The sequence below is a fragment of the Platichthys flesus genome, chromosome 19 (assembly GCF_949316205.1).
Source record: "Platichthys flesus chromosome 19, fPlaFle2.1, whole genome shotgun sequence".
Lineage (NCBI taxonomy): Eukaryota > Metazoa > Chordata > Actinopteri > Pleuronectiformes > Pleuronectidae > Platichthys > Platichthys flesus.
The window spans coordinates 18,518,182-18,544,414 of NC_084963.1; the positions used below are offsets into that span (position 1 = coordinate 18,518,182).

At 40.2% G+C, this 26,233-nt stretch overlaps 1 protein-coding gene across 1 annotated transcript; it reads left to right on the forward strand.

Moving 5' to 3' along the window:
- Positions 1–1,204: 1,204 nt before the first annotated feature.
- Positions 1,205–25,917, forward strand: ogdhb (oxoglutarate dehydrogenase b). The gene is made up of 23 exons (XM_062412626.1): positions 1,205–1,351; positions 5,071–5,486; positions 7,020–7,208; positions 8,184–8,277; positions 15,103–15,218; positions 15,450–15,604; positions 15,771–15,917; positions 16,004–16,094; positions 16,861–17,040; positions 17,122–17,250; positions 17,830–18,009; positions 18,407–18,559; positions 19,582–19,684; positions 19,948–20,076; positions 20,165–20,315; positions 20,414–20,541; positions 21,963–22,141; positions 22,274–22,345; positions 22,857–22,982; positions 23,083–23,155; positions 23,262–23,425; positions 24,967–25,121; positions 25,316–25,917. The coding sequence occupies exons 2-23, from the start codon at positions 5,253–5,255 to the stop codon at positions 25,434–25,436; spliced, it is 3,069 nt and encodes a 1,022-aa protein (XP_062268610.1). The 5' UTR covers positions 1,205–1,351; positions 5,071–5,252; the 3' UTR covers positions 25,437–25,917.
- Positions 25,918–26,233: the final 316 nt, after the last annotated feature.

A 26,233-nucleotide genomic window follows, 5' to 3' on the forward strand; every position in this document is an offset into this window, starting at 1 on the left:
TGATGATGTGCACAGCAGGATGATGTGCGCCGCAGGATGATGTGCGCCGCAGGATTATTTTTGCGCAAGATGATGTGCGGTGATTATTATGTGCGCAGCAGGATGATGTGCACCGCAAGATGAAGTGCGGTGATGATGTGACAGTATAGAGCATTATTTTTGTTTTGTTTTTATTATATGTGCTCACTATGATGCACATTCCTGCCATCATAGTTTTACACAGTTTCACTGATCTACAGTTTGGAACCAATGTGCCGACACAATCCACAAGAGAAACAGATGGCTATTAAACACGGACTTAAGCATTAAAATCTAAATGCATTTGTTTCATTTTATGAGGAAGTGCAGTCAGCATGTTTTTCGCTTCAAACTTAATGAGTTTGGTAAGAGACACCTTGTTTTGTAACAAGAAAATCCCACAGTGCACCATTTTTTTTTACTAATACTGTTGTGCTTTGTCATTTTGATTTTGATTTTTTTCTACTTTTGTTTAATGAAGGAATCGACACAACTGCTCAGAGATCCAAACTGACAGGCTCGACAGGTCAAATACGGAATACTGTTAGTGAAACTAAACTGGGTGAGTCCTGACCTGTATGTTAATGTCTCTCTGCCTGTAAGAAAAGAGTTGATTAGCATCACCAGTAGATGTATGTTGTTTGAACACCAATAAGATTAACATGCATTAACATAAAAATGATCTCCAGCAGGATATGGAGATTCACTGGCCTCTTTGAGTTTGAAATGTGAAAGCAGCCTATGAGAGGTGTTTGCATAGGGACAATTTAGAAGTTCTGTATTTTTAATTAATTATCTCGTGAGGATTTTACGAGTTTGGGCCACTTTCACATGAAATATTAAACTTTAAACCTCAAATTCATTTCTTAGGATTTCTTCACTTGAACCTGTCAAACTTATAGTAAGTCATATTTGACGAATGCATAACATATGAACCCCTCCTTACGTTGTAGGACACATGTGTGAATCTCTTTCTGTTCTTTGAGATGAGTGAAATGAAAAGCACTCTCAACTCAGCTGTTTTGAAAAGCGCCCCCATGTGTTTCTTGTGTGCGGAACGTGCCACTTAAATACAAGATACTATATTAGGCTGACAATTGTTTTTCTCACTTGCTTGGAAACGGACCGCTCTCGTGTCTACGTCACCGCCGTGGTGACGTCAGATCAGCACCAGCGTGAGTAGACAGTGACCGGGGAGCGCGCGACCCAACTCAGCCCCCCCGCGTGCGCACATCGCATCCTGCTTGCGCGCGCCCCGGACGGGACTGTGCCGCTGAGATTGCTTCTCATTCACAGAGACAGAGGAGACAGGAGGGACGCGCCTGTGGCGAAGGTAACGAGTCATTCAAACTTCTCTCACCTGAAACTGCAGCGGAGCAACGTTTGACTTCTAACTCAACTACTTTCTTTCCTGGCGCTTTACTTACAAATAGTGGCTGTTGTTAATGCTTGGTGTGTGTGTGCGTGTGTATACTACTACTACTTCCCCTTCACAGGGCTTGGACTTCGGGCTGAGTTGTAGATACTATGGTTATGGCCATGGATTGAAGCAACTCTTTTGGGGCCCTGGGTTCAAATTTGTTGTTGGGGCAGCTGTATTCTATGGTTTCAATAATTATTTGTTTAGTTTACCAGTTGGTTTTCTGAAAATGTATTGATAACATTGAAATTATTAAAGCATTCATTTGCAACAATGACTGAAGCATGGTTGTAAAACATAGCTTTAGTTTGTTTACAAGAAAACTGTACAGGACACTTTCATGTACATTTTGTTCATAGTATGACTTGTTAGTGTATTTTAACCGTGCGATATTATAATTTTGTTCAAGAAAAGGAACCAAGTAACAAAACTGTAAAGCTGCTTTCAGAAATGGTCTTGACTCGGAGGATCCTCCGCATTTTCTTTAGACATTACATTGCATGTCTGAATGTAAGTGTCAGAGTTAAACGCTCTTTCTTCTTTATCTGCCTGGGCTCTTAGAATAAAGGCAAAAACATTAATACCAATACAAATATCTGCAGTGAAAAAGTGGTGAAACATGTAAAAGACACGAGGTTATCAAGTGAGTTTGTGACTATGAGTGAGTGGGTGTATCCTGAAGTGCAAGTTGTGTCTCTGTGTCTTTAAGGAAAGATATTGTTAGCATAGTTAACCAAGACTTCTTATGAGAATGCAAGTTTTCAGGTCTCTGGGGTGGCTACCAATACAGGACGGTCGAAATATAACATGCATGTTTGATTTGTAGAGGCTGCCAATTTCTAATGAAACTTGAATCAGTGAGGGGTTCAGATTTGGTGTGTCAAATGACTTTCAGAATGTGGCATCTTACCATAAATTCACAACTATCTTTGCCAATCTTCACCTTTTTTCTGCGAGTGCTGGACCTGTACGACTATGTCATAGTGAGGTAAGCAGGCAAAAGGCTCTGTTGTTTGATTCGTTAGAGCTGCATGCCTCTTTGAATGGAACCAAAAGATTGAAGTGGATTTGAGTTTATTCATCATGGCAAGATAATGCCCCAGCTACAGTCATGATAGATCTGATGGTCTGTGCAGGGTATTATGAGTGTCTTTGTCTGCTCATTAGGCCGTTCTTGGGTGTCTCCACCGGCTGCAGGAGAACAGTGTCACCTGGCTGATGTGTGGACAAAGGCACTCCTAAATCCCCGTCATCACGACCTCAGCACTGCCTCACACAGTCCTCAAAGCCTGCCTATAGGTCTATATGGCGTGGGAACTGCACCTAGAAAAGTGCTGTATAAATACAGACCCTTTACCATTTAGACACACACACACACACACACACACACACACACACACGTGTTTGTACAGCTGTCTTACTGAGGACACTCATTGGCAAAATGCATTCCCTAGCCCCTTACCCGAACCCTAACCATCCAAACTAAATGCCTAACCCTAACCCTTAACTTAACCTAATTCTAACCCTAACCCTAAAACGAAGTCTTAACCCACAAGCATTACATTAAAGTGAGGATAGACCAAAATGTCCTAACTTTCCCAAAATGTCCCCACTCCATTGGTTGAAGACTCAAACTGGTCCTCACTTAGATAGCTAGATAGATTCAGCATAAACTAGGTTCTTATTTCTTATTTTTGTATCTTATCTATGTTCTACATTGTAATTCATTTGATTTTACACTTGTTGGCTACTTTCAGAGGAAAATAATACAGCCGTATGATTTAATTTACAACACTGCTAATGTGTGCATTGCTATATTTTCTCTACTTGAACCGTGAACCAAAATTATTTTTTTTTACAATTTTTGTAGTTAGGCATATTTAGGCTTATAGATACTCTACAGAAGGGGTTACAAAAGCTGTCTGCAATACGTCATTCAAAACTCAGCTTAAAACAGTATTACAATGTGTTCTGCGGCGTATGTATTTGACTAAGCACAGCCCCTGTATGGACACCACATCCTGCTCCGAACAGGACAGACAGGACAGTGCTGTTGAGTTTTTCCCTCATTCGCAGAGCCGGAGGCTGAGGGGAGAAATGTGTTTCATGGCCAAATGCAACCTTTTTCAGGCCCATGGGGCAAAAACCTATTGTTCAGCCCCCAGTGACCCCGACCTTACATAGCTGTGTGATTACTTCTCTGCCTACCTAGAAACCGATGGGTATTGTACTGTTTCAATAGTAAGTTGATTAATTTACCTTTTTATTGTACGTTACAGTTACTTAGCTGTCTCTGATGATGAGGCTATTGGTTAGCATTTTTTTTGTGTTAAGGTTGTGAAGTACTCAGGGAGCAGTGTTGGCAGTTTGATGTTTGTTCTGATATTTGTAGCAGCAGATCTCAAGTTACCGTGATGTTGCAGTTGGGCTAAGGTTAGCTTGTTTTTTAATTGAACTGTTACATGTGGTAAGCGTCCCTTCTGTTACTACAGTTCCATAGTTGCTGAAATGGCTGTGAAATACCGCAAGCAGACTCCAGGTATTTTTTCTGGCATTTTCTGTTGCTGTGTTGACTACATCACATGCATCGCAGCCTGCCCTCTGTTTTAGCGAGGGGCTTTGTAGACAGTTTTAAAGCTCAGCTGAGGGGGGACGGGGGGGGGGGACGGGGGGGGGGGGGGGGGACGGGGACCTACCAACTGAAAAAAACTCCCAACTGCAGCTTTGAAGCAAATAGTAGCAAATACATCACATGTGAGAATTTGTCATTTTTGGGGGTTTTCACTTATAGTAGTGATGGGCATGTTTCACTGTTTTTTTAATAAACAATTTATTTTCACATTTTTATACACTTACCAATCAATAATTTTTTTAAAGGAAGTTATTGTCAGACCTATTCATAATATGTGTCACTTGATATACAGGCAAAATAATAGAAGCAGTTTGACAAAGTAATTTACAGGAAACATCCACAGTATGAATTAAAATAATAAAACGTACTTATTTAGCATTTTGTTTTAGTTTTATATAAATACTTGATGACAACTAAAAGCTCTTTCCATTACATACACATACCCATTCATACAGTGCAGCACTCTCTATAATACATCACTCATACACTGCCAGCACAGCCGTCAGGGCCAATTTGAGGTTCAGGAGACTTCGGCATGTGGAATGGGGACAGATCGAACAGCATTTCATTTGTAGGATGAATGGAACAAATCCTTCCATTTGAGAAACATGAGGTGTTTCAATTCCACATATACTGCCCTGCTAACCCAAATTCTCAGCAGAACACCGAATGTGGACTAATGCAGTGCCAAAAATAGTTCCGAAAAATTCACTATTTCTGTCTTTATGTTTAATCTTTGGTAAAAAGTCACAGTGTCCTGTTGCTTAGGATGTGGCAGGGTTGTCAACCTGTTTATGACCTGTTTTTAAACTATCTGGCCTTTGGGATTACTGATGAGGTACGACGGAATCAGAATGTATTAAGAAACATATAATATAATCTACTTTGTGATTCGGTTTTATACGAATAAGAAATAGTTGAACCTCAGAGTTTTGCTCTTAAGATGCATTGATGAAGTAGAATGTTTCTGATGGACAATTTTTACACGTGTATTCAACAGGATCCAGGGTCGCTCAACAGGAAACAGGGTCCAGGATCTGTGAAGAAACCTGCTTCACCGGTTCAGAGGGAGCAAGAGTGGCAGCTACTGAGGAGCTTGGGGGGGACTTTCTCCGGGACCGTGCTGCTGCATTTTTCTTTTGAGAAGGGTTGGGGGAGAGGAGCTGTGACTGAACAGCATCCATGCACTGCTTAAGGACTACAGTGGCAAGGCTTCGGCCTTTAACGGCTGCTCAGACAGCACAGAGCCTATCACAGCCCAGACTGCTGGTGGTTAGAAGGAGTTTAAGGACGTTTCAGCTTGCAAGGTGTTTGAACACAACTCTGACAGCTGAGCCCTTTCTTAATGGCACTAGCTCTAACTATGTGGAGGAGATGTACTATGCGTGGCTGGAGAATCCTAGAAATGTGCACAAGGTACTTAATTTTGTATCGACATATTTACATTATCTATACTTTTAATCTTGTATTTGTATTTATGGGCATATGAAAAACAGGTCCAGTGCTGTCCCACTGATGTCCAATCCCAAAGCCGCTGTACCGAATATGATTCCTTTCATTCTTTACTCATTTGACCCTTTAGCCCCTCTTCTGACTTTCTTCCTGAGGGGTCAGAAAATAGAAAAAATAGTTATGAGTGCTAATAGATACCTGTCCAAAATTGTGTAGGGTAAAGGTTACACATATAGACATTCCATACACGCGTGTTTGCACATACATGTTTTAAAAGCAGCGAGAACAACAAAAATTACTCAAACTGTGAATCTCCTCAAAAATAAGGATGCACTAGTTATTTCAAAAGTAAATATATGGTCAACCAAACTGCACAGAGAAAAGGTGATTTTTCTATTTAAAATAACACAAATTAGTTCAAAACTGATTGTTAAAATCATTTTAGGGTACAAACAGGAATGAGATCTGTTTCTTCCTGTGAAAATGAGTTTTGTTGTCATTAGGATTAGCAGTATAACCAGAAATAATTGTGTTATGAGTGTTTAACTTCATAGCACAGTCTCTACTATACATGGTGTTAATGGAACACATAAGGTTATGCTCTCATAGTCAAGCACATGAAGATGTTTTGTTTAAGTCACAAATGACCTAATTACTTAAGACCCTCCAAATAACTCTGAATAGCTTTTTTGAATTCAACCTCATTAAGACGATCATATGCAAACAAAACTGTCAAATTGCTAAAGAGGCTGAGTAAAAGCCAGGTTGCCAAGCTTATCTGGAACATCAAACTTTTATCTTGGTAGGTCAATGTTCCCTTTATAAATCACAGTCCACCTGGAAACATGTGTACCTAAATCTTCCTCAATGTCCACCCCCTACACGCCCACATTCAACCATAAATGGTCAATGCAAAGCATTGCATGAATATACTCTGACACAGTAATAAGCCAATCACTCTCTTCTCTGGCTTGATACTTGGATACAAAGTCAAATACATATGCATGGATGTGTTTTTAACCACCATAGCTGCTTGGCTCTAACTGTGGCAATGTCTACCTGTCATCCCTTCCATATATATTTATGGTCCCAAGGGGATGAATCCAAATGACTTATGCTATGACTTTTACTCTAGTGCCACTTAGTTTACATCAGTGCAACATCCTGACATCTACCTTAACTTTGGCCCCTAAAATGTTCATCTTTCAATTTTGAATTTTTCCAACAGTTAAGGTTAAGGTCTGCAAGTGATTCTTATTTTGAGCAATTTGAAGACTCTGTGCCTCAGAGAGCTTCACAAAGCTGCTTCTGTGCCTCTACTTTGTTTACCAAATGTGTTGTATAGTCCTTGTGTGCACATTTAAATTAATCCACATGTCACATGGCTTGCTGTGGGATTACTTCACTTTTCCTGAAGAAGTGATGCATCGAACTATATATGAAAATATGCTGAGTGATTTGTCTTCTTTCTTCTTCTCTTTCTGTTTCTCCCTGGAGTCCTGGGATATATTTTTTAGAAACGTTAATGCAGGGGCTCCGCCTGGTGTGGCCTACCAGAGCCCTCCTCCCATCAGTGGGACTTCTCAGGGACTGGCCAGTGTCCAGGCACTGGTGGGAGGTCAGCCCAATTTGGAGAAGCTGGTGAAGGATCATCTAGCAGTACAATCACTCATACGAGCATACCAGGTAAACTATATGTGCTATTTAAAGCTGCTGTCAGACCTGCACTATACTCTGGATAATCCAATAATCGGTTATTCTCTGGAGGGGCTGTATTTAAGAATGCATTTGTCAGATAGATAGTTCTGCTGTGCTATAAACAAAAACATGTGATGTTTACAGATGTGTCCTATGTCACTGTGTGTGCTTGTGTGTGTGTTTGTGTGTGTGTGTATGTGTGTGTGTGTCAGCACAAACAAGCCAGTGAGTTAGACAGAGATAGAGAGGAGCCAGGAAGGACTGAATGGGTCTCGTGCAGCTCTACTGTGAAAAAAGATTTTACCAATTTAAGATTTGGTTGGGGTAGATATTGTGGCCACAAACAATTCCACACATGAAAGTGCAGATCTGATCTGCATTGAGTAGGCGTTTGGGTGATTTTAGACCTGAAATTAGAGCTGACCACCTGTGATTGAACCACTGAGGACGAAGGTCAATAACAGGTTTGAACAGGGACAAAGAGGCTCAGGACCCATATGCATTTTCACAGCCACATTTGACTCAGACCACCTTCTAACGTGGTCTTTGTGAGATCAGATCTTAAATGTGTCCTCAATGTCAATGAGGTGCATCACATCTAAACTTCAAGCTGGCCAATTAGTATCGGATAACCCGGGTCTAAACAGGGTCGATAACCTTTACTGATTGTAGATTGTAGAAACTCAGCTATGAACTGCTGATCTGTTTAATGGACTTTGGACTCAGGCAAGAGACCATATATCTGTCCAACAGTGCTTCTGCTTTTGTTTGCTACCTTTGCCCCAAATCTGTGTCTACAGTTATGCTTACATCGGTGTCTAGTTCCGTTAAGAAACCTTACAGGAAGTTGTCAGCAGTTTAGACAAAGTCTAATGAGCACAATCTAGCTGGAATTGGGTGACAAAGTCTGACCATTTAAACATGTGAACATGCAATGAGCTATGTGGCCTTATGTTTGCTCAGGTACGAGGGCATCACATAGCGAAGCTGGACCCCCTGAACATTGGCTGTGTAGACTTTGACGATGCCCCTTGTGCCGTTGGTTTCCAGAACGTTGGTGAGAAATCTAAACCTGTGTAAAGCTTCACAAATGTTTTTCCCTCTGCTGTCATCCTTTCCTTCCAGTGTTAATTTCGTTGACGAAGACGATGACGAAATATATTCGTTAACGACCCTTTTTCCATGACGAAGACGAGACGAAGACGTAACGAAAACGAATCTTTGAAAATAAAAACTATGACGAAATCTATTTTAATTTTCGTTGACGAGACGAGACGAGACGAAAATGTTGGTGGATGACTAAGTCACAATAATTTTTAAAACATCATCGTATCAGGCCGTCAGAAAGTATCAGGAGCGGGCGAGTGAGTGTTTCTGTGTGTGTCTGTGTGTGTTTGTGTGCGCCCCAGATAGCGCTCCGGTCGGTAGCTCCGCCCCGCGCCCCGCGCACTCGCTCAGAGAGACACAGTGAAAGCAGAGCGCGTTCTCGTGGAGCAGCCTCTCAGTGACTGACTGCTTCTTAACTATGGAAACAGTGAAAACACAGAGTTTTTCTTGTCTCAGCTGCTCAGAGATCAGCGCTGCAGCTTCTTGATCAGAGCAGAAGCTGCAGTTGTTTTTTACCGATGTTCAGTTTCTGTGTCCGGCTCCAGTCTGACCTGCTCTCCCCTTTTGTTTTCACATTTAAAACTAAATATATATTTTTAAGCTATTAGGCTGCAGCTATATGTTTTTATAGAAAAGGAGTTTAATGTGGCTATTAAATGTGACTAAAACTAGACTAAAACTAAGAAGGATAAAAATGACTAAATGTGACTAAAATGGAATTCGTTTTCGTCGACTAAAACTAGTATAAAATGTAATTTGTTTTAGTCGACTAAAACTAGACTAAAACTAAGAAGTATAAAAATGACTAAATGTGACTAAAACTAAAATGCATTTTCGTCAAAAGACTAAGACTAAGACTAAATCAAAAATAGCTTCCAAAATTAACACTGTTTCCTTCCCTGTGATTCCCTGTTTTCAAATCCCATAGTTATCTCCAGTTCTTAGGCTACATCCACATGTATTTGTTGGAAAACAGCATTTCCTACATCTGTCCACATGATCGTTTTGGATCCCTTTCAGTTTAAATCACTGTCCATTCCAACACACTTGAAAATGCATATATCACGTGACAGCTTGCATACACTGGGATATGTGCATGCCAGTGTAAACAGGAAGGCATGCACGAGTGGTATACACAGGAAACATTTGGTTGTTAGTCACAGAATTTTCTGAGATTGCTTGAATAATAGTTTGGGAAATATAAACTGGATATAAGGACAAGTACTTAATATTGTGATTTACAAAGAAATATTTGATACAGAATATGTGAGATTGTGAAATGTAAATTGTCCAGCCTGCAGAAGTGGACTAATCCAATCTCATATGAGTGCCTGGATAAATTTGATGTTTTTCTCTTAACTAGGGAACAAAAAAGGGTTGTTTATTTTATTATTTACTTTATTAATACAATAACAAGCGACTATGGACAAAACATTTTACGTTGCAGTTAACACCCCTGGTCAAAGGGGCTACATAGAAGACTACAACTTTTTGAAACTAACACTTTAGTAGCACTTAAATGGCACTTACTTATAGCACTTTGTGGTTTTGCTTTATTTTGAAGAAATTGTACTTTCTTGATTCTTGTCGTCCTGGGTCTGTACCCTCGGGGTTGAATGTACTTATTGTAAGTCGCTTTGGATAAAATTTTCAGCTAAATGAAATGTAATGTAATGTAATGTAATGTAATGTAAAGAAGAGAGCAACTGTTCATTAACTGCCTACAAGCGTTTAACCTAACCAGAACAAATATATCAGAAAAAAATCTTTATGATTGATTTAGACTTTTTTTAACATTTGAACATTTACTAGTGTAACATTTGTGTTAAATAAATAAGTAGCCCTCAAAACATCTATTTTGGTTGCCTGATTGTAAACAAATAGGTATAGTTGATTAAGGCTGGTGTTTATCCTCTATAGATTTTCAGATTGGCCCCTAAGGCACTGGCCAAGAGTCCAGAGGGGCCCAAAGCTGGAGCTTCTGTGTTATACAATAGCTCTTGTTGTAAAGTGTTAGGTCCTTATGCTTTTAACATCGAGTGTCACTAACCCTAGTCTAATATTAATGTGTCCTTCTGAAATCAGAATGCTGAAATAGAAGTATTTAGATGTTACACTATATCTGTTTAGAAGAGTGTTGGTAAGGATCTGTTTTGGCAAGTTTATATCAGGTGTTGTTTTCAACCAACAATGGAACCTAACTGCCAACGTAGAGCTGAAACAGTTACATAAAGATATATTGAGGTACATTTTAAGTGAATGTCTCAAACTTGCTTTGGTCCCAGCTTCTGAAATAGGAAGTGTTTTTTCCTACCATCTGATGGTCTGCCCATGTAAAATGGAGCAGTTTGACCTTTGGTAGACTGAATTGTTTTCAGTTCTGGGCCTGTTATTGTAAATAACTATATGGGTTAGTGTAATTTAAGAGTGGTTTATTAATGGTTTACTAACCTTAATAGCTTTGACCATTTCAAATCCCTAACAAATGGCCAATGAATCAAGGAGCTGGGAGGATTTACAGCAGCTAAAGGTCTTTATTTTATTACAACCTTGCAACCTCAATACGTAAGTTGTTTTTTGTTTACTTTATTATAGTCATCAATTTATCACCCACTAAATAGCTGTTAAGTGCAAATACAACGTTTTTGTGACATATTCCGTATTACTAACTGTTGCTACTTATCTATGCCTTTGTTATTTGTCTTTTATTTATGTATTGTTGACCAGTTCATGATGTCACTGTCAGAGTTGTGCCTTTATGAGTAACGTTAGGTGTAACTAATGTGTATGATCCTGCTGTCCTTATCAGAACACTCTGTACAGTAAGTGTTGGTCTGAGGAGAGCAGATAAGACAATGTACGGTTCTTCATGGTTGTTAGTTTCAGAGCTGTTATGGTCATATACAGGTCTAGGGACTGTGAGCATGTTAGCATGCAGATGTTAGCGTTTTACTCAACCTAATATAGAATGTTTTCATTAATTGTACTAGTTTATCATTTAATAATCATTTAAAGTCCAGATTGATCTTCTAAATGTGCAGCCTATAATTTCATATTGTCTTGTGGAACAAATGATGGTCTGTGAAGAGATAAGACAACATGCTCTATGCTACAACACCAATTGAAGAATTTTGAAATAATCGGATAATTCTTGTTGCCGAAATAAGGATTATTATTATGCTATTCTTAATTGACTTAGTTTAGATTCACTGGCTACTCAGTTGTCTTGTTTTGACATATGTAGCACAGCGTTTTCTCACTTCCATCACCTTGTTAACTAAACACAGACTTGTCAGCTTTATTACAGTAGCTCAAAGAGTGGAAACCATTCGGAAAGCGTGGGAGTTGGCTGTTGTGTGATGCACGCCTGCTGCATGCTATCATTGTACCGAATGAAAAGGCTGGGCCTCTGAGTTAAAAAACAAGCGATTGTTATGAGTTGTAATGGGATGTTTCCACAGTTAAGAGGTATTGTTCTGTTTCAACACGTTCTGGTGGCGCTGAGGTTCACAGAGATCAGACTAAAAGACAATATGAGAAGCTTTGTGTGATACTTAACCTGCAGTATGTGTGTTTGTAAGTCTTCATGCATCCAGAGCTCTCTCAATATAAAGAACGACTCGATAATCGGGTGGCTGAATGTAGGACAAGTCCCTCTAACCCCATATCGAGTTTTATGCTCTGTGAGTAGGATCTGTGATGTAGACCCTTGGCCCAGATCCAGCAGCACTCTGTGCATTAACGTTAAAAGCTTTAATGTAAGAGGCTGCTTTCGGTTTGTGGTGTTCCTGCTGATATTCCATTCAAAATCAATTTCCTGTGATTTCTCATATAGTGTCCTCCTTGTTGGTTGGTTCTGGTTTGTTCTCAGTGAAAACATCAGGGCTAACACAGTATATTCCATTTCAGATTCACTTTCTGATAAGACACCTTTTTATTCAACTAGTCTTTATAGACCAGTTGTACATCATTTATTCAAACATAATTTGGGTTGGAAAATCTTTTCATCAATAAGTAAGACTTTTTCACAGACTTTTTGACCACATATCTTCTGAAAAAAGTGCTGCAGGAAAATCAATACAATTATATTTTATTAAGTGCTCTAAAATCCATTTGTAAACTGCTGCTTAACATTTAACTCTGCAGACTTGGTGCACTGATGTATTTGCATTTACAGAAAGTCAAAAGCCTTTATTAATGTCGTGCTAACATTTATAACAAAACTTCTTTAAAAACATTACAAAAGAGCTCTTTATGTCCACATGTCACACATACTGCAGTGTCCTCTCTCCATTTGTATTATTAAATCATATTATTTTGTATTATCTTCAGCAAGTCAAACACTATCATAATATGTGTGAACTTAAACAAGCAGTTTAGTATTAATATAACCAAATTTGGGTCCACATGTGCAGCATGCTTTGCCACAAGACAAGAGAATAAATAGTCCATGGAGGTGTACTGAGTGAATGAATGAACTAATTTGATATTACCCAATAATAAAAGCGTTAATTATAGCTTCAAAAAAACGTTATAAATGGTGTGTCTATGTGTGTGTGAGTGACTTTGACCTACAGGGATGGGTAATGCTTTTGGGTGTGTTTGTGTGTGTGTGTGTGTGTGTGTGTGAACGCTGGCCCCGGTTAACCTTTGCTCAGTAGCGGATAGGGTCAAACAGGACTTACAAAGGCTTATCTGTGCCTGCATCATCAAAATGTTTCTGTGATTAGATTGCAGGCAGACGCTGGTTGATTACAGCTTGGATCGTGCAGCCTCTTCTCTTTGAAACCTCATGGAACACAAGTTCCGTGTTTTTATGTGTAGGGCGGTTCCCAGAAGGGGGAGGAAAGTACTAAGATCCCTCTTGTAACAGCACTGTGCACTACTATGCTGACAGAGATGTGCAAACAGAGACATAGCCCCCCCCTCTGTTTTTTTGTATTGTCTTATCTCTGTTTGGTTCAACAAGGACATCACATTCTGGGAATCAGAAGGAGCGACCCTGTACTGTATCAGACTGCCCCCCCAGAATTGATACGTACAATTTGACCAGTAAACCCAACCCATTGGTCCTGTGATGTTGGCTTATAGCCAGAAACACCCCAGCTGCCTCTCTGTCTTCTTTATTACACTTTCATTATGAATGAATAGAAATCTTCCGCATTTACCGATCGCGACTGCCAACAGAGTCCAGTCACAAATGTTCTAGGAACTAGAACACACACTTAGATTTGATTTTGTTGCATGACATGTTCTGAGCTTTTAGTCTTGTGTAAGTTTAAAAAAAGTATATATTATAATTGTGGACATTTCATCAGAAAAGTTAAGCCATTTAGAGAATCTGAAAGAAAATAATCAAAATAAACAGCAATTTTAGACAATGATATATATTCTATATATTATAGGTTGCAGCACAAACCTCACGCAATTTCCGCAGATTTTGAAGTTGGTAAATGTTCGGCTTATGTTCACAAATGTTATCATGCCTGTCTTATCTGTAAAAGGAAGAAGGAAATAAAATATATAAAACACTTGTTTTAAAGGTTTGCAATTTCTTATAATTGCCACTTAGTTTCCAGTCAGAAGTCGCTTTGAAAGGAAAATGCAATTTGTTACTAATTAAAAACAGAAATAACTTTTTTATGAATGTAAAACATAGTATGTCAGGAATGTGCAAATTTTCATAGAGTCAATCCTGTGCAGTGTACAAATAATATGTAACATGATATAGATGTCGGTGGGGGGAGAGTACACGGCCAGCAGGGCCAGCCCTATCGATACAATTGTCTCTGAGTCGGTGATGTAGGAGATTAGAAGAGCCAAACAACAAATAATTGACTTTTTACACAAACCTTAGCTCTAGTTTTATTATTACAAGAACTTGGTTTATGCTTTTTCAATACTTATTACCAGTGTTAAAGACAAGTATTGGAATAAAGTGCTCCTAAAGCACAAGCACACAAGCACAAATCCCCACCAAGACCCAACAGTCTCCACACAATCAATCCAGCTGCATCGAATGTTTCACACTCATACACATCAGTCCCCTAAGCCTGACGTTTGTCATCAAGATTCATGCATTATTCCATATATACAGTCTATGATTATTCCCTGGGAAATCAATGAAAATCTCGAATAATGTATAATCATAATGTTAAAGAGAGTGAAACCAAATTCCTGGATCTAGTCCCTCCTGTATTTGTATTGAACTTTTTTGAAAAGAGTCACAAGGTCCTTTACAGAGCCAAAGATTTTTAAAAACACTCATTATATGAAAAGCATTCGATGGAAAATTAGTGCAAAGAATCCGGTAAATCATAGGTCAATTTACAATGTTCAGAAAGGAAGCTGCAACCAAAATTACCACAGGCCGAGCAAACATCCCAGTCCAAACAGACATATCTCGAACGGGCACTGGTCACACTAAAACAAACAGTAGTTCAACTCCTGATAGGTTGCTGATATGATCATAATCAATAAAATAAAATACATCGATGTTCAAAATATCTGATAAAACTTTTCTGTTCTTGCATTTCGTGGCAAGTTACCTGCCAGCTTAGATAAGCTCTTTAGGGAGTGAAATGAAGTAAGTGAACAGTGAAGAAAAAAAGCAGGGTTCACACATTTTATAGGAAATCTTGAATTCAGTGGTGTGTCTTAAACCTCTCTTTATCCGATCTTTTTCTTAGCAGTGGTTAAATGTTTGTCTCAAGATCTCATCTTTTTCTGCTCTCTCGTTCTCCCCCCCTCTCTCCCCCCTACTTGTTCACAAAAGGTCTATACGGGCTGGCAGAGTCCGACCTGGACAAGGTGTTCCGCCTTCCCACCACCACCTTCATCGGCGGCAACGAGACCAGTCTGCCACTCAGAGAGATTATACACCGCCTTGAGGTTAAAAATAATCCACATACCTAAAATATTTGTATTCTGAAATGTGTAGCACCAGTTAGGCAGTAATGCAGCCCCCAAAATACTGTTGCAGGAAACAAAACATAACATTTACAGTTACAGTGTTTGATGTCAATCCCATATATCAGGATGTAAGATTAGACTAATTATTTCAGGTACTTTCTGTTTAGTCACTCATACGTCCACACACACTGACCTGCCTCTCTTTTCTAGACGGCCTACTGTCAGCATATCGGAGTAGAGTTTATGTTCATTAATGACGTGGAGCAATGCAAGTGGATCCGACAGAAGTTTGAGACACCAGGAATCATGCAGTTTCGTCTGGAGGAGAAGAGGACTCTGTTGTTCAGAATGATCCGATCCACCAGGTGTGTGTCTTCTGATCCTTTACATTCCTAAAAACTCTTCAGTAATTACCTGGAAAAGCCTGCGGAGCAGCCCGAGGGCAAGGGTGTTTTTTTTCTGGGGGGTTGTGGGGGGGAAACATGTTCTGAGACCACAGTGTTAAACAGCAGCACCATCACCTGTTCACAGATTTGAGGAGTTTCTCCAGAGGAAGTGGTCAGCGGAGAAGCGGTTCGGTCTGGAAGGCTGCGAATCCCTCATCCCTGCCCTCAAGACCATCATAGACTGGTCCAGTCAGAGCGGAGTGGAGAGTGTGATCATGGGGATGCCCCACAGGTCAACACAGAGCTCATACATCATGTGTCATACAGGCAAACAGAAAAGCCTGAATATTAATTCACAATGCACGTGTGTCTCCTCAGAGGTCGGCTGAATGTGCTCGCTAATGTCATCCGGAAAGAGCTGGATCAAATCTTCTGCCAATTTGACTCCAAACTAGAGGCTGCAGATGAGGTTTGAAAATGAGTGAAGAAATATTTTAAGCATAAGAATAACATGTTTTTTGAATAAAGATTTTTCATACATATAATGAAACTCCAAGCTCTTTTCAATATGAAATTAAAATTAAATCCCATTAAAAAAAAAATGCAAAAATCTAAAAGGATATAAAATAGTAAAGATTTAAAAAAGGTATAAAAAGACACAGTAGATGAACCACAAGTTTGTCTAAATTAGTAGGTCTTATGTGACTAATGTAGCTGAGCAGGCGGATCCACAGTCTTGTTGCACAGTAGCTGAAACCAGTTTCCTCCCTCTTTGTGTGGGCCGTGATAGAAACAATTAAACTACCAGCACCAGAGGATCTCAGGGCTGATGATGGTTGATAAGAATTTAAAAGATCTAAAATCTAAGAAACCAGAGTTTGGAGCTAGATTTATTTTTCCTGCCATCTTTTTGACAGCCCTAGAAAGAGGGTATTATAGTTGTTTAAGAAGCTTTCAGACATGTACCGAAGTCCGGATATATCCTGGACTTGCTCCGGAGGGGCTGAATGTCCAACAAAGTCAATGTGAGAACACAGCAAGATATCTTCCGCTGGATTTACTGCAAGCAAGTGGGTTTGTTAAAGATGCTTCTAAAATGCGACAGACATACAAATTTATAAATACAAAGAATACAAACATCGGTGCGGTGTCTTACATGTAATAGATGGCATGATTCAGTTGTTTGTGTGGCTTTGCCTGGCCTTATCACATCTTTCTTTCTTTTCTGCTCTTAGGGATCTGGTGATGTGAAATATCATCTTGGGATGTATCACAAACATAGGAACAGGGTCAGCGACAGGGACATCACCATGTCCCTCATGGCTAACCCGTCCCACCTGGAAGCAGTGGACCCTGTTGTGCAGGGGAAGACTAAAGCTGAACAGTTCTACTGCGGGGACACTGAGGGCAAGAGGGTAATCTGAATACACATCGTACGTGATTGCACGTGTTTTTTTTTTCCAAACATGTTTTTAACCAAAATAATGACTTTGCAGGTGATGTCAATCCTGCTTCATGGCGATGCTGCATTTTCAGGCCAGGGTATCGTGTACGAGACGTTCCACCTGTCTGACCTGCCCTCCTACACCACCCACGGCACCATCCATGTGGTGGTTAACAATCAGGTATGCACTCAGGCTCAGATCGACTGTTACTGAGCAGAGGAGAACAGGCTTCGGAGAGGAGAGGATTTAACATTGCTGCTTGGTCGCAAAGTTTATATCAGTTTCTGCAGACTATTGCTTTGTCATAAAGGGTCGAGCAGTATATCTTATTATGCACTCATGTCATTTTTGTTTGTTGATGTATATCAAACCATTTAGTCATTTTAATTTCACATTTAGTTCTTGTAGATCTCAGAAAATCCATGCAGACAAAGATATGAAACATATAAGAAATCTGCACAAATACAGACTTAGGCCCTGCTATTGTGACAACCAATGATCACGTGATGTACCAACCTTAGCTAAAACTTTCATTAATTCAACTCTTGGACCAATACATTGTTCTGTAATTTGTACAAATGTGGCATTTTAAATGTTTTGAGTCCAAAGAGTTTACCTACACCTTACCTTTACTTAGTTATTTAGGATTTTACTAAATGCACAGTCTGAAATGACAATGAAATAAAATGGTTTTTATTAGATGCAAGCAGTAAAAACACTTCATGTCATTCCCTTCCCATTCTCCTCTCGTCCCCACAGATTGGCTTCACTACAGACCCCAGGATGGCACGTTCATCTCCCTACCCCACAGACGTAGCGCGGGTCGTAAACGCTCCCATTTTCCACGTCAATGCAGATGATCCGGAGGCTGTGATGTACGTGTGCAATGTAGCAGCTGAGTGGAGGAACACCTTCCACAAAGATGTTGTTGTAGACCTGGTGAGTGATAAACAAACACACTCTGAAATCTCAGGATACTTGCAGGATGTTTTAAAGGTGGATCTTTGTGGCAAGGTTTTTGAAGACTTGTCAACTAATGACAGCAAATACACACAAACAAAACCTCAATTTATTATATTCTTAATAATGTAATTGATATAGTGAATATATAAAGCAAAGCGTTGTCTACTTACATACCAAACAGACACAGAACATCACAATCAGACAGAGTTGTTTTTGTGTCCACTTGATGTATATATGACCAGCACTCTGTTTTATAATATCCAGTATTCTTTAGATCAAACGGTACGGTCAGAATATTTGAGGTGCAGATGCTGTCATGTTTTTCTGTTATGTCATTCGAAAGGCCTGCCTGATCAGTTGTCTTCACCCTTAGGTGTGTTACAGACGTAACGGCCATAATGAGATGGATGAGCCCATGTTCACTCAGCCGCTGACGTACAAGCTGATCAAGAAGCAGAAAGGGGTCCTGCAGCAGTTTGCTGAAAAACTAATCACTGATGGAGTCGTCACGACACAAGAGTACGAGGTGAAGTCATCCACACATCAAACATGGAAGTTAGGAGAAAAATATCAAACGACCAATTGGGAAATTCGTGTCCCTTAGTTTGGATTCATTGTCAAATCCCTTCACCTTATGTACATATGAGGTTGTCACGGTCATAATGAGACTGAAAAAAGCCTCTTGTGAGAGCAAACACAGATTTCATGTCAGCGAATAGATCTGCCACTGACTGACGACTCTGGCATCTCAGCAAACAAAAACGTGCAAAAAACGTGCAGCTGCAAGAAGGCAAGACAAGTGTATCTGTACAGCACATTTAATCAATGAGTTGATTCAAAGGGCTTTACATAAAATAAAAAGGGCATCATGACATATTGCCAAATTGTAAAAGCAAATTATGACAACACAAGAAGAGAAACAGGAGGGTGTAAAATACAGAAAATAACTGTGCAAAACAAGAAGTGTTGAAGTTGATCAGTTTTCAGTGCATAGATATCACTCTTGTGGAATGAACGTAGTTGCTACTTTTTATCCAGGCGGTCTTTTCCCATCTCTGCATGTCTCCTTTGCATTTATTCATGACAATTGTCTCTCACAATGAATACACAAATACACAACAGGATGTTGTTATTTCATTTGTGTGAAAACATCACATGTAATATACATTTTATCTAAATTAGTTGATTAGGCCTCAGCAGGTGGGTAGACTCCAAACTACCTTTTTTGGTGTCACATTATTTTGTGCCCCCTAACAAAGCCATGAAAGGCGAGAGTGGCAGCCGACATTTCCTACACACATTGGAAGCGGTTGACCAATCACAAGAGAGGGGGCCGGCTGGCCAATAAGAGCAGTATTGGCTTTAAACGAGGAGGATCTTAAAGAGACAGGTGCTAAAGCTGCATTTGTTTTCATTGTACTGCACAGTAGGAATTGAAATTGACAAAAGGAATAATAAATGGATTTTGTAGCAGAGACATAGAACTGGTAGCATGGTTGCAAGCTGTTGCTCATATTCAAACCGTCAACTCACATCCGTCTTTTTCAGGAGGAGGTGGCGAGGTACGACAAAATCTGTGAGGAGGCTTACACTCGCTCCAAAGATGAAAAGATCCTTCACATCAAACACTGGCTGGACTCACCATGGCCTGGTATGAGTCTCTCTCTGTGGACATTTTAGCATTTTGATAATTCTTCAAATATGGCTAAAACTATTGTTGGCTATAGTTGTTGATTGGATTAGAATTATGTGTAAATCAATTTATTTCCATTATTATTGTTTATTCATGATATTAAACTGATGTGGTAAATTGCATACATTGTCATAGTCTTCAGATTTTATTCACCATCCAAATGATTAATCATGGACTGGTTGTAAAAATCTGCTGAACTGTGTCATGTACTGTATGTTAAGGTTTTTTCACACCGGAGGGTCAACCAAAGAGTATGAGCTGCCTTTCGACTGGCATCAGTGAAGAGGAACTCTGCCACATTGGAAACATCGCTGCCTCTGTCCCAATGGAAGATTTCACCGTACATGGAGGTGCGTCCGGCTCTCTTTTCCTTTATTAATGAATTCTCCCTGAACAAGGTCTGTAACATCTCTTTCTGACTTTGTGTTCATGTTTTAGGTCTGAGTCGTATACTAAAGAGCCGTGCAAACATGGTGAGTCAGCGAGTGTGTGACTGGGCTCTGGGCGAGTATATGGCCTTCGGCTCCCTGCTCAAAGATGGGATCCACGTACGTCTCAGTGGGCAGGATGTGGAGAGGGGCACGTTCAGGTACAACTGATGCAAAAGTCAAATTCACCTATACCAAATGTAATCAAGGCATAGTATGATTGATGATTTTACAAAATTTTCTCTGATTTGCTTCACAGCCATCGACACCATATTCTTCACGACCAGAACGTTGACAAGAAGATCTGCATCCCCATGAACTACATTTCCCTTGATCAAGCTCCTTACACTGTCTGCAACAGTTCTCTATCTGAATATGGAGTACTGGGTGAGTAGTATTTATGCACCATCCATTAGGGAAGTCCTCACGGCTGGCAGCACGGCAACATAGAGTTTAAAGGTTGGCAACAGACATCAAATCAATGATGTTAAAGGTACTTTGATCCATTGTGTATTGGAATGTCCTACACTGGTAGCTTTTTGGAAAATGTTTTTTCAGACTCTAAGTAAAATCACAGGTATTCAGATACTCTGCATAGCAAAACGTTGTATTTTAGGGATATACCCAGATTGCTTTTCTGTCAACTCTAAGTGTAAGACTCTGATCAACTTTGGCCTCCTGCAGGCCAGGAGGAGGTTGCTTTATTTTAATGAGAGACTGAAGTATCGTCTACACAATCTTGGATTAGAGAGATGGCAATGTATGTTACATTAGAAAAGCTAACTTATGTAATCAGGGGTAAAGCACAGGAATTTGAAGAGGTGTGGGCACCCTTAATGGACTTTCTCAGGCAACGGTAGATTATATCTATCTGTAGGGATATCGGGTGTGACATTTTTATTTTATTTTATTTATTGCTGTTATTATTTTACGTAGGTATGTATGTTTGTGTGCGTGTTTATCTTTATTTATTTATATGTGTATGCAGTGAAGTTCGTCTGCATTTCATTGTGCAACTTGTGTGGTATGTGTCAATATGTTTTGTAGGTTCTTATTGGAAATTAATAAAAAAACATTGTTCAAAAAAAAAAATCAATGATGTTTACGTTCTCACTGGTGCCATGGCTCAAGGTATGGTCTTGGTCCAGACTGGAATATTTCAATATTTATTTTAAGGATTGCCATTAAATTTACATGGTCCTTTGGGGACAAATGACCATGCTGTTTATTTTTCCCTTTGGCACCACCATGAGCTTGATATTTGGTAATTAGTTTACTTACAGATATCAGGTAAAAGCATTCATTGGGGGAATGTGTACAACAGGAACATGTACAGCAGGAAACCAGTTACTATATCTCCTCAGATCTGTAACCGCATAGCTGACTCATGACTCATTTCCTGACTTCCTTGTGTGAAGCCACAGCGCAAAGTGCCTGAAATAAATACAATACTCAAATGTCCAGCAGTTCAAAACGAATTATTCAGACTTCTACAGATTTTAATGACCTCTCTTTCCTCTTTCAGTCTCTCAATCAATTTACTGGAGGAAGCAGTTTCTAGCCTGGCTACCGAAGTTTACAGAAATAATCCTTTGAGGGTAAACAGGTGCACTTCTCCTGCACTGGTGTTTAAATGAGGGCTCTGCCCCAAAAACCCACAACCTGTTGATGGCTTTTGGCTTGAAGCCTTCATTACATAATCCAGTGTTATGTGAATGTATATGTAGGGTCAGATAAAAGTATTTGTTTCTACAAAATATTCTGAACCTGTTCTGTTTTGCCCCTGCTTTGTTCTCCTCTGCGTGCAGGTTTTGAATTGGGCTTTGCCATGGCCAGTCCCAACTCCCTGGTCGTGTGGGAGGCCCAGTTTGGAGATTTTAACAACACATCTCAGTGCATCATCGACCAGTTTATCAGCTCAGGTCAGGCCAAGTGGGTCAGACACAACGGCATTGTGATGCTGCTACCTCACGGCATGGAGGGAATGGTAGGAACTGTGAAAGCTTGATCAGTCACATTCTTTGTTTCTCTTTCTCTCAGTCTGAATGATCTCAGTTTCCTTTTTTGCAAAAATGTGACAATTGTCATTTGGGTTTCTGTTTCTCCAACCTTCTCTTAGGGCCCAGAGCACTCGTCTGCCCGTCCTGAAAGGTTTCTGCAGATGTGCAACGATGACCCTGATGTTTTCCCTGTGAGTCTGCAGGACTCAATGTTGACACAGTTTACTACACCACTAAATATAACCTTTATTTGGTTCTTAGTCGGATCACAATTTCTTCAAATTTGGTGCAACTGTTACATTTGATTAGAGGATGAATTGATTACATTTGTATGGTTAAAGGTCAGTCACTGTGACCTTACAAATCAAGTTTTTGATGTTGTGAATGCAACATCTCAGGAACTCTCTGAGGGAATGTCTTTGAAGATGAAAAAAATATTTCACTTGGACTCAAAGATGAAATATTTGATTTTGGCCGTCGAAAGATTGAAAAGGTTAAAGTTGTGATGACCTCCTATGCAACATAAAATATCAGAAACTATCATAGAAAATGAAGACGTAGCCCACTGATACTGTTGAATCTATAACAACGTCACACTCCCTCATCACATTCTCAGTTTTAAAACATAAAACAGGATTAAACCTCAAGTAGAAGTAAACTGACAGAAAAGTGACCTACTTCTGAATTTTGACTCTTTGTCAGAAACTGTCAGAGGACTTTTCCATGCGTCAGCTCTACGACTGTAACTGGATCATTGTCAACTGCTCCACTCCTGCAAACATCTTCCATGTCCTCCGCAGACAGATCCTGCTGCCCTTCAGGAAACCTGTAAGTGACGCAATCAATACACTGTGATTCAGAACACAAGATACTTTATTTTAAGTCACTGATCATTTTCTGTGCCCTCTTTTTATCTCTTTAACTCTAGCTGATTGTGTTCACACCCAAGTCGTTGCTGCGCCACCCAGAGGCCAGGTCCAGCTTTGATGACATGCTGCCGGGTGAGTGCTGACATTTAAAGAAGAGCTAGTAATTCAAGAAAAAGAAATGACCTACCGTTTCTCTGTATGTTATTGTGAGTTTGAACGTATGTTTCCCAACCTGCAGGCACCCACTTCAAGCGTATAATCCCAGATGTCGGGCCTGCAGCTGCCAGCCCGGAGAAAGTGAAGAGAGTAATATTCTGCAGCGGAAAGATTTACTACGAGCTGACCCGGGAACGAAAGAGCCGAGGCATGGACAATACTGTAGTTGTTGTCCGCATCGAACAGGTAATGTCAGAGTCTCTGCATTCTCAGCCTCAAGTTTGCAGTGATGCTGTGGGAATCCAAAACTGTACATATTCATTAAATACATCTGCTTATTCACTCAAACTCAATAACAACAACACCTCACTGCCGCCATCTTTCTGAGACTCAAGCATTTCACTGCCAGCGACTGCTTAATGTTATTGTTGTGCATTTGACAATAAAAATCTTGAATCTTGAATCTTGAATTGAAACTTGAGCGTGTAGGCTTGCTGGACTGGGAAATCTTGTGACTTGAACTAAAATTTCAGAGAGGAAATGTGACCATTGCTTTTTCTCTTGAGGATGGCAATGTTGTCTGGCACCTATTGTGTTCCATAACAAAATATTTTCAAGTTACAGCCCAATTCACCATGAAATCGTTCATAGATAAGCAATGATGCAAGAGGTTAAAGACTTTAGTGACGGTCAGACCTTCCTGACAGGGTCAAGGATCTATTTCATTCAATCAACAATTAACACTTTCAGAAAATAGTTGCACAATACACAAATATTCAAGGTACCTGAAGAGGAACATGACTGTTACTCTCTCTGCAGGCACGTCCAAAACGAATGTGGTCACTACTGCTTTGTAAATGTTATATTTAACCTAATTAGTTTCAGAAAAAGTACAGTTTGCCCTTACAGTCATTAGGCACAGAGGAATCAAACTGACTGACAGACCAGTCTGTTTTAAAGAAACAAGTCTACAGCTAAAAGCTTTAAAGTAAAAAAACTGTGGGCAAAGAAGACAAAAAAGGACAAAAGTAAATGTGTGTCTCAAAGTCTTTTACAGCCACTGTTCTGTCTTCCCATGACCTAACAGTAGTAGAAGTGGTTGCAACTTCTAAAACAGACGTGTTTTAAAATGAACTTTTTTATAAAACATATCCCTGATCAACTTAGCGATTTGTTAAAGGCAGAATCACATCTAACACAACGAGTTTTGTATTTACTTTCATGTGTGGATTTTCATTGCTATTTAATTATTGAGATATGAGCTTTGTCCAGTAAGGTTTGTTTTTTATTGTGCGCTCCATCTTGGTGTTTTGAGTGTTGCCTGGGAGACCTCCTGTCGGTCGATTGCTGCACTGTGGTTAAGTTATACAGCTCATCTGAGCTTGGTTGTCACCTTGTAGTCAGTTCTGAGGAAAGACGGCTGCCTGAAATGTCCCTCACTGCAGGAATAAACAAATAAAGTTTAGTAATATCCTGCTTCTAAAATATATTTAAAAAAAACAAAGGCTCCAAATGGCTGGGCGGCTGTGGTTCAAGGGTGAAAGCGAGTCCTCCTATAATCAGAGAGTCTGCGGTTTGATCCCAGTCTTTCCCATTCTGCATGCTTGATCGAAATAGTGAACCCTGAATATTGCCCCTGAAAGAGTAAATAGATATAAATATAAATCAGTGCTGCCAATAGACGCACTGCATGAATGTATGTGTGAATGGGAGAGGGGTCATCGAGACTAGAAAAGCGCTTTTGCAACCAACTTGTTTGAAATCGTAATGGTTTTTTCTCTTTACAGCTCTCACCGTTCCCCTTCGATCTGGTGAAAGCAGAGACTGACCGCTACGCCAAGGCTGATCTAGTTTGGTGTCAGGAAGAGCACAAGAACCAGGGTTACTATTACTACGTCAATCCTCGCCTCAGTACCACCATCAACCACACCCGTCCCGTCTGGTCAGCTCTTATTTCATTTTCTTACATAGTAAACAGAAAAGCAAGTGTGTTTTCAGACGACTGTGAATGTATTATGGCTAACAGTGTGTGTGTGTGTGTGTGTGTGTGTGTGTGTGTGTGTGTGTGTGTGTGTGTGTGTGTGTGTGTGTGTGTGTGTGTGTGTGTGTGTGTGTGCGCGTGTGTGTGTGCTGCAGGTATGCTGGACGTGATCCTGCAGCAGCTCCAGCTACGGGGAACAAACAAACTCACCTCATGGAGCTGCAGCGTTTACTGGACAAAGCTTTCGATCTGGAGGCATTCGCAGGAAAAGTGTAGTGACTGGTCCAGTCCTTCCTTCACTCGCCCACAACACGCATCAGACTGTGTGACCCCCCCCCCCCCACAGACTCATTCTCCCTCCTTTGCATTGATGTGTTTTTTCCTCACTCTTATCATATCAGACCTGGTAACAGGTCTAATCCTTAAACACAACCCACAATGACCTACTGACTTTAAACACTGTTACTATGACGACCTCATGTTCACAGTGATGGTCACTACTGTTAAGAAACTATGAGAGAACCTGCAATGAATGTATAACTTTATACGAAATGAATTTTCAAGACAAAGAGATTTAGCTTACGTGTTTGATTTTTTAAAGTTTTATTAATCTAAAAATAATTGCTTTGGGACTTTAAGGGGAAATTCTCATGAAATGAAGATATATATTATGCCCATTTTACCACAGATGATATTGTTCCTTGGGGTCTTAATGAAATGTCTGTAACATATTTTGATTAAAATACCTCAAGGATCATTTAAAGATTGACCTGTTTTAAGTGCCCCGCCCCCCTCACCCCCGGTGAGCCTGGCTGCAAGAGCCCAAGCTCCCAAGCGCAGCCCCGCAGTGGGAGCAGTGGGAGCTTGAGCTGGCGCAGCAGCAGCATCCTTCCACACTGTTGAGTCAACGTTTAGAGGTGTCTCGGGGGTCCCTTGTTTATGCGGCCACTTAAATGTCTGACGGGTAGCAGCAGCGAGCTACCCAGGCCGGTGGAGCCCGGCTAGCGTTGGCTCGCTCGTCCAAGGCCATGTAGCGAGACTCCCTACATGGGCATGGTGTGACTAGGACGTTT